The 12,782-nt window shown below is 43.8% G+C and overlaps 1 protein-coding gene across 2 annotated transcripts in view; it reads left to right on the top strand.

Annotated features, from left to right (window-relative positions):
• Nucleotides 1-4,441, top strand: part of SNRK (SNF related kinase) — an 87,692-nt gene extending 83,251 nt beyond the window's left edge. For both annotated transcript variants that reach the window (XM_069211967.1, XM_069211968.1), the window contains exon 7: nt 304-4,441. In XM_069211967.1, the coding sequence (XP_069068068.1) occupies nt 304-1,519 (1,216 nt within the window). In that variant the 3' untranslated portion in view covers nt 1,520-4,441. The remainder of the gene's footprint in view (nt 1-303) is intronic.
• Nucleotides 4,442-12,782: the final 8,341 nt, after the last annotated feature.

Here is a 12,782-nt window from a genome sequence, read left to right on the forward strand (position 1 = left end):
ATTAAGCATTTTCAATATATCTTTATAGGAGAGATCTATGAGGAAATATATAGTGTGGTAACTTGACAAACTTTACATCCTTCTGTGACAATGTACTGTACACGTTTGTTTTCACATGTTGACATTGCCTGTTTATTTGCCTAAACTTGTTATTTCATTGACTAATCCTTTGTGAACATATTTTCCAAGTTTTATTTTTGCTTTTTTTTGCCAGTCGGTGATGCCCTTTCTTGGGTTTTCCCGCTCCATATTTTAGATAACATGATGGTCGCTTACATTAACATTTTATTTTCTCTCATGCAGGCAGTCGTGGCCTACAAAAATTGATGTTCCACAAGACCTGGAAGACGATCTTACTTCTTCTCCATTATCGCATACTACTGTTTCTCCTTCCCCAGTCCGTACTGTTGAAAATGTGCTCAATGGTCATAGAAATAAGGCACTTTGTGAATCTGCAAAGAAAGAAGATCTGCCGGAGTCTCTTGGATCTGTGTCTGGGGTTCCACCAGTAAGCTTGAATGCATCAACTAGTGGCCGAAAGTGTCTATTCCGAGTTGAGGAAGATGAAGAGGAAGATGAAGAAGATAAAAAACCTATTCCTCTTGCAGCACAAGTGGTATTGAGGCGCAAGCCTTCTGTTACAAATCGCCTCACTTCTAGGAAGAGTGCTCCAGTGCTTAATCAGATCTTTGAGGAAGGGGAATCGGATGACGAGTTTGACATGGATGAAAACTTGCCTCCAAAACTTAGTCGATTAAAAATGAATATTGCCTCTCCTGGGACTGTACACAAGCGTTATCATCGAAGGAAAAGTCAAGGCCGGGGGTCAAGCTGTAGTAGCTCAGAAACTAGCGATGACGACTCAGAAACCAGACGGCGCCTAGATAAAGACAGTGGGTTTACATACTCTTGGCATAGACGTGACAGCAGTGAAGGCCCGCCCGGCAGTCAAGGAGATGGTGGTGGTCAAGGCAAACCAAGCAATGGAAATGGAAGTGTGGATAAAGCAAGTCCTAATGATACCAATAAAGATGGAAATAGCCCCTCCAATGGATCCAGTGGTACCAGTAACAATTCCTCTGGCTCAACACGCAGTTGTGCAGGATCTGGAAATTCATCGCAGCAGTCACCCAGAACTGCAGAGGAACTTGTGGAAAGCCTAAAACTAATGAGTCTTTGCTTGGGCTCACAGCTTCAAAGCAATGCGAAATACATTCTTGATCCTCAAAATAACTTCTCTTTTTCCAGTGTTAAAGTGCAAGAGAAGTCCATGTGGAAAATGTGTATAAGCTCCAGTGGGAATCCAGGCAAAATTTCACCAGTGGGTAGCTTAAAGTTCTTCGCTGAAAAAATGTCAGACACAACAAACGAATTGGAATTAGTAAAGAGCAAAAACTTTAAAAATAATGTTCTACAACTACCTCTGTGTGAAAAGACACTGTCTGTTAATATTCAGCGAAATACCATAGAGGACCTTATTTGCACCTCCAGTCAGACAAGTTGTTGCCATGTCATTTGACTATAGCTTGTCTTTAGTGTGTTAACTTGTCACTATTATATCTGTTCAGAACATCTGTTTGTGTATTCCATTTTGTTCTCTTAACATTTTTAAGTGGGATTTTGAACAGTTATTTATTGCATTTTAATTTGTTAGTTGCTTCCACAGTGCATGGTCTTTTTGTGCATGCTGCGAGGCAATGCATTTTCTTTTCGAGGAAATAGACTGTTTTATTGTGGAAATTCTACATCTATAGTTTTAGTATGGGAAAACCCTGTGTAAAAGAGTACTCTAGACCGTAGTGTAACGGAAGCACTTACAACTTTCATGTTCAGCACTTAAGCTAGGTGAAAAAAGCTTTCTTTTGTTTCCTTGTGAAATGTTAACTTATTCAGACTTCCCTAATATCCGAAATATGTGCTGAGGCATATTTAGTGTCTGAAATCGAACCAAAGCAATAATGATTTGATGTGGAAAATCCCATTCGGGACGTACAGATGATCCAATGCTTATGCAAGCAAGGCTGCACTGGAAATGAGTTATTTTGGCTGAGTGCCGTCCATCCCTGTTTGTCTTAACCTCGAAAATATATTTAAATGTATGATATAACTCCAGACCTGAAAGCTGTTTTGGATAGGAATATGATTAAAAAGGTTTTTTGGCAAAGTAACCAGACTTACTTCCATATTCCCGTCTCCCAATATTCTGTACCCTCACTGTTGTGAACGGTACAAGCAAGAGTGTCTTGTTTTTATCATCTCCTGCCATAATTAAGGGTCAGCAATTCTTCTGAAAGTTTTTAGTTTGTGTTTGGAAACCTCTTGTACAACTTTATTTCTGTAGTAAGTATATCACTTATGATTTGCCAGTGTGCCCTTTATGAATCCTGTAAATATGATTAATCTTCAATGATATGGCCCAATTGAGTAAGCAGGATATTCTTTGATATTCTTTGTCTGTTGAAAATTCCATTGTGTGCAAGACTCCGCAGTCTTTTTTTATACGAAGCCGTAAGGATTGTAAAGGTTTAACTACTGTAGATCTGTTTTAGGTATTTATTGAAAAGCGCCAGTAGAGTTGGGTCACCGCTTCCCTGTCCCCTTATTCTTCAGAGATCCAACTTTTATATTGCTCCGTTAGTGTCTCCGATAATTTTTTATGCTTTTATATCACCACGTATTTTTCTATAAAGTCTCAGGCGACGTCAATCTTTTGACACATCTTTGTTTTTATTTTACTGCAACAAAAACTGCTCCTTTTCTTCCGTTGTCCCATCTCCTTATTCACCCCGCCACAGTAAAATGGCAAATATATGCTCTACAATTCCTCCGCAGAAGACTAGTTTTGACCAATTTAAGTTTGATATGAGGCATTCTAGTATGCAAAATAAAATGTGACATTCTTATTTATGTAAGGAGCACAATTTTGTTTTATTTTATTACTGTACAGTAGCTTGAGTTACCATTTCGATATACGTGGTGACAAGGCAATGTGCAATTCCATATTTTTGATATCTTCAGTTGCTGAGAATGGTCGGACAGTGCATTTCATTAAGTTTGTGGAACGAACAGAGCACCAAAAACATTATTTGGGGATAAATTGTCATATACACTGGCTTTATGAAATTGGACCGAATTAATTGAAAAAGGGGATGCGTGGGGGTGTGTGTGTTTTTATTTATGCTAGTAAGCCCCTGCCGTTGTGCACCCTGTGGCAGGGTTATTCCCCCGCTCTTTTCCGGGTTATTTCATTTGGCAAGTAATGTAGCGAGTCGGGGACTGTATTTTTAAAGCATAAGTTTTAACGTTCATGGGGCCTTAAAAAATAGAAGTATAGTGCCCCAGGGGAAGTTTTCTACAATGAATAAAATTACAGAAGAATCCTCCGATGATGGTTTTTTATTGTCCACCCTAAACAAAAACTATTGTTTAGCACCTATAGTATAATATACTATCATCGGCTAAAAGAAAAATGGCCCCCATGCACTCATACTTGTACAGTCCAGTTTCACTGTGGATTTAAATAAATATATGAAAGTGTTTGTTGTGAGCAAATTATAGTTTAGGGCACCTTAGTTGGAACAAAAATGCATTAATTTGCTAGTTTGAAGTGAGGCAATAAAAAAGTTTTAAAAAATGGATTTGTGATCATGATTGCCAACAGTGAGACTAGCATCTGTATCAAAGTGCAGTAAGAGAAACATTTCTAATGGGCATTTGCAATAAATTAATTGTTGCAGCTGTTTTCCAGTTACTGTAAATACTTTTTAATGTGATGTACAGCCTTGTCACCTTTTACCCATACCTGTGTATTTTCCCCTGGCAATGTTTATATGTGTAAATATACATATGTATATATGGTGCTCTCTTTAGAACAGCAATGTTGACCATTTGTGCTGTATATAGCTATAATATAGGCATATTATTCTTTATGGTTGATTGAATTTTTGGGTGTATTGATCCTAGTCCGGTTGTTGTCCTTTCGCCAGTTGTTAAAAGGTGAATGGTTGTGCATGTGTTGTATGTCGTTTTGCTTTCTATAAAAGGGAGAGAATAACCACTACATTAAGATATTGGACCAAACCAGTTACCTACTCTTATTTTCTGTCTCTTAAAGTTTCATTAAGTTACAGTAGTGTATAAATTGAATATTGTGGAAAAGCAATTGGTCTTGTATTTTTCTGTATGTGAATACAATTATGTAACTAGCAAATTTATATGTATTTAAAGTGTGACAATCTTCAACAGTTTTAAGAATGGCAGTAAAGATACATAATAAATGAATTTTAAATAAAAGTGGTTTTTGCCAAGTAAATCTGGTATGCTTAAGGCAACGTGATATAGCAATATCATTGGATTCTAATTTGCCTGTATATCTACAGCGGTGGTTGACTTGTGTGTAACAATTCAGGTCACTTAATAAAAGCGATGTCCTATTATTGAACTTTGAAGTATGTGATTTTAGTCGTAAAATATGGTTACCTTGACAGTTCTGAGCATTGGTATTCTTCAAGCAGTACCAAATACTTAAAACTGTCAGAGACCAATCAAAACACTGGAGGCAAATATTACTGCACATCAGTATATTCAATGTCTATTCTTTAGCTGTGTGGATCTTCCTTATTTTTGTAGTGTCACATTTCCATTTTTCTTTTTGTGTTTTGTTTTCCTTTTTTTTCTATTTTCCCACTCACTTTAAAAATCTGGTTCGCGTCTGTGGTCTCCACCATAAAGGAGCAGGGATATATTATTTATAAATAGGTGCTTTGTTATAAGACTCTATAAAGTAAGCGCTTCACTTTATCCCTTCAAGTAATGAAAGGAAGGGGAAAAATTGAAGCAGCTATTAAAAGTGGATCTGTTTCTACCAGGTATGGCCAGTAGTTGCGGTTAAACACTGCCTTGTTGCATTTGTGTACCTCACCTCACTTTCTGCCCATTTAGAGCATTCATTTGTTTTGCACATATATTGATCCAAATGCATTTATCATCTCAGATCGACTTAGTGTATTGTCTTTTCATATAACCCCACATGTACGTGCATTTTCTGACTGAAACAATTTATTTCCATTTTCCAAATGTGCTCATACGCTTACCTCATTCACTGTTACCCGATTTCAAAATCTGCAAAGGAACCAAATGGCACATGTAAAATTGTAAAGCCTTAATTGTCAGGCATACATGTCCATAATCATTGTTGATAGAGAAACCTTAATTATCTAAACATTAGTTCCCCGTCGTTGGTAGCCTCATCATATCCATAACCATTTAAATAATCATGGATTCCCAAGGACCGTGGGCATTTTCAGATCCGTAGCAGCATGTCTAAGCAAGGCTCTTCGGTATTGCATATCTCCATCAGGACCTAATTGTTCCAGAAGAGTTCTACAACTTCAGCCTGGGCTACCACGTTTTCACTTATTTATGTATGCCTCCCACTCGCCAAAAAGAAGAGACAGACATGTGAGTTTAAACGTGAAAACTATGATTTATGAAAATGTATTTTACTGTTATGTTTTGTCCAGAGCATGGATCCAAGACTTTTGTCCCTCTTGCCATCTCTCACTTTGACTTTAGAGCATCGTGCTTGAAGCTTCCCGAACGCCGTGAAAGATGAAGAGTTAGGTTGTATTCCTATTTTATCAATTTTAGGGCTTGAGTGTCTGTTCCTCAAATGGCAGAATGAACCTAAAGGAAACTCAATATGGTATTGATCATTTTACATGGACCAGAGGAAAACAAGCATGCAAAAGTGCTGAGTTATTATAGTAGAGCTGATGGTACAACTACAGAGTCCTCATAATCTTAAATCTAGATTAGGAGTGAATAAGGATGCGTTCTTGATCAGTGGCCACCATAAATTAGGAATCTAGAAAAATGGCTATGAGCAGGAGAGGCTAGGAGAAAGCAGTGCAAAATGGAGACAAAAATAGAGGAGTCGGACAAAGAACTTATCTGAATCTTGCCAGTTGTAACAACACCTATCCAACCTGTTGACAGGCAGAGAAAATGGCATAGTAGCAGCACAAAGAGAATTCAGCACAGACTGTCTCTCGAGGTCTGAATGACACACCCTTGCAAGCTCAACAAGCATCGGAACCAATGTTTAAGACCAAGAAGCAGCACTCAGCATGAAAATTACAATCTGATAGAGACTTCTAGCTGCAGATTCCTTACATTGAATTTCCCAGGCATCAGACTGCACCGTAAGGTGGCGTTGATCGGCTATGCATGCATCAGTGGTGTCTTCCGTACCAGAGTGACACCATGACAATAATATAGGCACCACCCAGGTGCTTTGATGTCCATTATTTTCTCTCCATGCAAGTCAGCGCTGAGCTAGAGAAGAGATACCCCTCAGGCTTTATTCAATGTTTTGTCGAGAATTGTTGGGGATTTCCTCCTGGTGTGTAGATCATGCCATCTAGAAAGTCAGGATTCAAGCCCTGTCTTCGGCTGATGTCAGTGACGGCCCTGCACCTTGTCTGCCTGTGTTGTCTGGAGCGCGTCCACTATGCAAAGTTGTGCTCCGATTGCCACTCCATGCACCCAAAGTCTTTGAGGGAGCGGCCCCCAAAACTCATGGTGCAAATCGAGGTCTTGGTGGAGAAGAAGATCCTGCGGAGCCCGTTCTCATCGTTCCTGTCCAAGTTTTCGGAACGGTCGGGTAAGATGAGGCACAAGAAGTCGAAGAGGTCTTCGACTTCGCCTTGTCCATCAGCTGATGAGAAAGCTTTGACATTCAAAGCCTGGTTCCTCGGAGTCTGCGCATGGGCCGACTCTGTGCCTTCCTGACTATGCGGAAGCCAGAGTGACCCCCACCCAACAGAAGGAGTTCTATGAGGCCATGTGCCTCGTTTTTGGTGGCCCCACCCCTATGATGTGCCTTTGGGCCTGAGGGGTTGGAGGGCACCCTATCTAGTTTCATGCCCACGGCTTGGCCTCTACCCCAGTGGCCCTCAGAGATCCATTTTTGGATCCGGATCGGTGCCGGTCATACCAACTCGACCTTCCCCATCTCTGGCCTGATGTTGACACTCCAAATGCCGTTGACGCCCACTGGCCGTGCTATCCTCATTGTGATCCCCTGACTCTGACACAGGGCCAGAGGGGTGTCATACAGTGCTGCATTCGACACCAGCAGTAACCTTGCTTCCTAGATCGGAGCCTGAGCCCTATTCCTTTGGGCTAGGCCTCGTAGGGGTCGATGGACCCTGCAAAATACCAGCCCTACACATAAGACCCAACTATGGACTGGTGTGTGACCTGGGTGAAGCCTGTGGACTGGATACTTCTTAAGATACTGGTCTGCTTTCTCCGACTACTGTGGCTACAAAGAAGGGAGCTTCCTATGCAATGTGGTGCAGAGGGGGGCTGAGGTCCTTGGCCTTCAGTTGATTTTGGTGGCAGTCAAGACTAGCATCTTGACAGGTGTTGCACCAGGAGTTTCCTCGTCAGAACCCATACTCCTGTTCAGTGACACCCTTACGGACAGCTTATTGGGGACTTGGCCCAAAACCAACACAAGGGCCCCTGTAAATAGGACAATCGCTCCCCTGTTACCACCCTGCCCGTGGTGACCCAGACTTCCTCACCCTACCCCATAGAACTTTGGTGGTCCAACCTTCAACATACCAAGGCGCGCACACTAACGTCTGCCCTGACACACTCCTCCTTGCCCATCCCCCCCCCCCCCCCCCCCCCCCCAGTAATCTAAAGAGCTGGACTCTCAAACTGCATGCCGTTTTGGCCATTACTCCAGCAAATTATGGGAAGCGGTTACGCAAGTGCTGCCACAGGTCCCAGAGGAGGCCCAGGCTGTACTCCCTCAGGCTGTTGCCAAAGGAAAACATGCACCAAAGTTCACAATATGAAGTGGACATGACCGGTTTAATGGGCAGAGCGGTTTTATCAACCGCTGCCCTGAGGCGCCACACCTGGTTGAGGACATCTGGCTTCCCTTATGGACATGCCCTTTGATGGCACCATTCTCCTCAGAGACCAGGCAGATTTGGCACTGAAGTGCTTCAAGGACTCACGGGCTAAGGCCAAGTCCTTGGGCCTCTCAGCAACCCACGTCATCCCGAATATTCCTTTCCCTCCTTTCATGGATGCGAAAGGGGCTTGCAGCCACGCCAATTCCCTTCCAGCCACCGAGCCACGTGGCCGACAATGCAGTACCCACAAGGCTCTTGGGTCAGGTAGCCAGCAGTCTGGTCAGTTCAAAACCTCCCAGGCAGCTGCAGATTCCAAGCCTTCCTAATCTACCCCTTTACCATTGTGGGCATCCAGTTACCAGCAGATTTGCATCACCTGCCCCACTGGCAGTCCATAACATCAGACAAGTGGGTGTTGCAGATTGTCTGAATCTGCTACTCCCTCCCCTTCGAGACTACCTTTCACTCCATGTCACCATCTCACGACTGGCTGACGGACGATCATCTGTCCCTTCTCCACAAGGAAGTCGCAGCTCTCTTTGCTAAGGGAGCTATAGAGTGAGAGCTATAGAGTGAGTTCCGGTGCCAGCAGTATGCTGTGGTTGCCATTCTTGCTACTTTCTGGCTCCCAAAAAGGGCAAGGGCCTTCGTCATATCTTAGATCTCTGAACCGTCAACCTCTTAATCAAGAAGTAGAAATTCAAAACGCTCACGTTGGCTCTGGTCTTGTCTGCCCTGGACCCCGGAGACTGGATGGTAGAGTTGGACTTGCAGAACACATTTCAACATTCCCATCCTTCCTGCCCACAGACGTTATGTTCTGTTTACGGTAAGACACAAGCACTTTCAAATTCATTTTGATTCCCTTTGGCCTCACCAGCGCTCCTCGGGTGTTTACTAAGGTGATGGGGTGGTTGCTCTCATCTGCAGGGATCAGGGTTGCCAGTCCTCTCCTATCTCAACGACTAGCTGTTGAAGGCGAGCTCGCCCCAGGCTATTGTCTCACACCTCCAGACTACGGCAGACCTTCTGCATTCACTGTGGTTCACTATCAGCAGGCAGAAGTCACACCGACTCCCTCTCAGATGCTCCCTTTCATCAGAGCTGTTCTGAATTTGGTTACGTTTTGGGCTTATCCTCCCGAGCAGCGAGTGCAGGATATTCAGATTATGATACTTATGTTTCAGCCTCCATCCTGGATCTCGGTGAAACTGACTCTGGGGCTGCTGGGTTTCATAGCTTCTTACATCATGCTAGTGACATACCCGCTGGCATATGTGGGCTGTGCAGTTGGACCTGAAGTGCCAGTGGGCACAGCATCAGGGGAATCTCTGCGACATGGTCCACATCTAGGAGGGAACTGCAAAAGACCTGCAGTGGTCGCTAACAAACCGCATTTGGGTCACAGACAGACCCCTTTCCCTTTCCCAACCAGATCTTAAAGTAGTGACAGATGCATCACTCCTGGGATGGGGGGGGGGGGGGGTGGAAGCGTCTGGGAGAGGTGGAGATCAGAGGACTCTGTTCTTCAGCAGAAGCAGGACTTCACATCAACATTCTGGAGCTCTGAGCGATCCGACTGATGTTGGAAGCCTTTCTAGTCTCCTTTAAGTGAAGGCTAGTGTAGGTGTTCATGGACAACACCACTGCCATGTGATACTGCAACAAACATGGTGGGGTGGGGTTGTGGATCCTTTGTTAAGAGGCCTTACATCTCTGGACTTGGCTGGAACAACGGGACCTTTCCCTGGTGGTTCAACACCTGGCGAACTCTCTGAACATCAGCGTAGACTATCTTAGCTGTCACTTCCTAGCCGATGACGAATGGCGTCTCTATCTGGAGGTGGCGCAAGGTCTCGTTCAGCAGTGGGGAAAACGCACAATGTTAGAAGTTTTGCATGGGGGAGTTTCAAAGGCAGGTCTCACTTGCATGCACTTTTCCCCTTGAGTTGAGCTCATGCCTCTTGTATCCCTTTCTACCCATACCACTTCTGCCCAGAGTTCTCAAGAAGATAAGGAACTACCGGGTCCAAGTCATTTTTGTGGCTCTGGACTTTGCACAGAGTCTGGTATCCCGAGCTATTGAGCATGGCCCTCAACCCTCCGATCAAGCTGTCCCTTCTGGAGGATCTTCTATTGCAGGAGAGGGTTCTTCACCCGGCCCTGTGCAACCTCTACCTTATTGCATGGAGAGGGAGGAGGGGCAGATGGCAGCTTTCGGTCTGCCTCCCAAAGTCTGTCAAGTTATTCTGCCAGCCAGACATCCCACTACAACCCAGTATATGCCTGCCTTTGGAAGAAATTTGTGGCGTTGTGTGCATAGAAACATGTTGATCCTCTTTCTGCCCCACTTTCAGATGTCTAACTTATTATTCTTTCTCTTGCCAAGCAGGGCTCTGCTCTGGGCACTCTGAAGGGCTATCTCTCTGCCCTGTCTTCCTTCTTGCGGCTGGCTGGCAAACCCTTTTTGTTCAAGTCCACTATTGTACATTGGTTCCTCAAGGGTCTGGTTCATCTTTTCCTCCTTTGCCATTTATAAAGCTTCAGTGTGATCTCAGTCTGGTGTTACCATTGTTAATGCGTGCTCTCTATGGGCCTCTCCACTACTGTCCCCTCCGGCTTCTGACACTTAAAACAGCCTTCCCTGTGGCTATTACATTTGCGCGCCGAGTGAGTGACCTGCAGGCCTCATCTAAGCCACCTTACCTCTGTCTACCCTGATAAAGTGCTACTTAGTACAAGGGCTTCCTTTCTGCTGAAAGTTGTCACACCATTTCATGTAGGCCAGTTACTCACACTTCCTACCTTTTTTTTGCTCCTCCACATCCCTCACAAGAAGAGGATCGACTCCACCGTCCGGATCCAAAAAGAGCGTTGTTGTTTCACCTTGACTGCAAGTGTGAGTTCCAGTTTGTCAACCAACTCTTCATGGGGTATGTTGGTGCGAAGACAGGTTGTGCAGTGCAGAAGTGGACGATATTTAGATGGGTTGTGCTCAGCATTCAAATCTGCTATGCACTGGCTAAGAAGCACCCTGCGGATGGTTTGCAAGCTCATTCCACCAGAGCTAAATCTGCGACCATTGCATTAGCATGCAGAGTTCTGGGCCTGGACATCTGCCAGGCAGCAACGTGAACACCTCTACACACATTTACCAAACACTACTGCCTGGACAGTTAGGTCCGTAGGGATGGGCACTTTGCCCATTCTGTTGGTCCTGCAGCTCTTCCCTGTTCGAAATTGATCCGCAGACCTACCTCCGGGGAGGTATTTGGGTATCCATTCATTGGTAAGGAATCTGTAGCTATAAGTCTCTATGAGATGAACAAGTTACTTACCTGTGGTAACGCCTTATCTGCTAGAGACTATATCTAGCTGCAGATTCCTTAATGAACCACCCATCCTCCCCACTCCGTGAACTGAGTTCTAGGGATAGGGCTGACCCCTTTAAGTGCCCTAGTGGTTCACACCAGTGGTCCCTGTACTTCATGGCTCTGCCCTTCTGGCGTGGAAAGTCGTGAAAAGTAACTGATGTTGTGCGCCTAGGTGACACCTATATAGGTACTGCAACGTCATTTTCCAAGTCTTATAAGTGTGGCCATGCTCAAAGATCGGAAATTTGCTGCAGAACAGTGGGAGAGGACACTATATTTTATATGCAAGTAGGTGACCATAATTGGTAACAATATCTTACATTAATTTGCGCAGTTGCACAGCAAAAGCAGGGAAGCGACTCAGCGGGGGAGGGGAGGGCAAATATTTGTAGTACTGTGTTTGAGGGGCCATAAGAAAAAGGTCCATAAAGAGTCCCATTCAAGATTTGGGGCCTGATTTAGATATTGTAGGGGTAACTCCGTCACAACGGTGATGGTTATCCCGTCTGCTGAAATATAAATCCCATAGAATATAATGAGGTTTAGAGTTCTTGTGGGTGGGATATCAGTCAATGTTGTGACCGAGTAACCCCTCTGCCAAACTCTAAATGATGCCCTTAATCAATTCTGGGAACTGGCCCAGCACCAGCTGACGGTCTGGCCCTTCCTCAGTTCTCTCCATCAGTACGTCAGTGTTATCTTCCAATTCTATATACAAACTGCAGGGTCAGGTAAGTGAAATGAAGGGATAGTTCATCTCACAGTGGCCTATCAAGTCATTTGCTTATTGTAGTCCTCACCATCTTCAGAACCATTGTTACCATCTGAAGTAGCCTCACCTGATATCTGCAATAGACTCCCCATTCACTTAATTGGTACCTTTAGCTCAGGAAACAAGCAGTGGTAAATGCAATAGGTTTCACCTATGTGATTACTAATAAGCTGTAGGTTGGTGAGCAAATGAGCAATTTAAGCAAAGAGCTGAAAGCATTGGCATAGCCAGTAGGTCTTGCCTATGTGAGATATATTGGCTTTGCTAATGTTGTTAGCCATGTTGCAAATGACTGAAAGTAATGTAAAAAAGGCTGTATGATACAGCCATTGCTGTCCGTGTTATAGCACTTTTTTATTTGTTCTCAGTTATGGTGCACTAAATTCTGCGCTGCTGTATTTAATGGCTAACAAAACATTGGCGAAGCAGATACATCTTGCATAGGCAAGACCTAGTGGCTTTGCCAGTGATTGTTATGGAATGCTAAATGGTAAGTTATAAGTATTTATATAGTGTTTTTAACGGCTGAAATGCCAATGTTCTAGAATTGAAAATGCCCTTGCCATGGTGTTAGTGTCCCCAGTTTCAGAAGCATTTTTGGACCATACAGAAACTGAGAAAATGTGCCATATAAATGTGCTAAATGTAACATAAGATGTAGGTAGACAGAAAAATACAATAAGTTACAGCTTTTATTACAGT

This window comes from Pleurodeles waltl, chromosome 10, assembly GCF_031143425.1.
Source record: "Pleurodeles waltl isolate 20211129_DDA chromosome 10, aPleWal1.hap1.20221129, whole genome shotgun sequence".
Taxonomy (NCBI): domain Eukaryota; kingdom Metazoa; phylum Chordata; class Amphibia; order Caudata; family Salamandridae; genus Pleurodeles; species Pleurodeles waltl.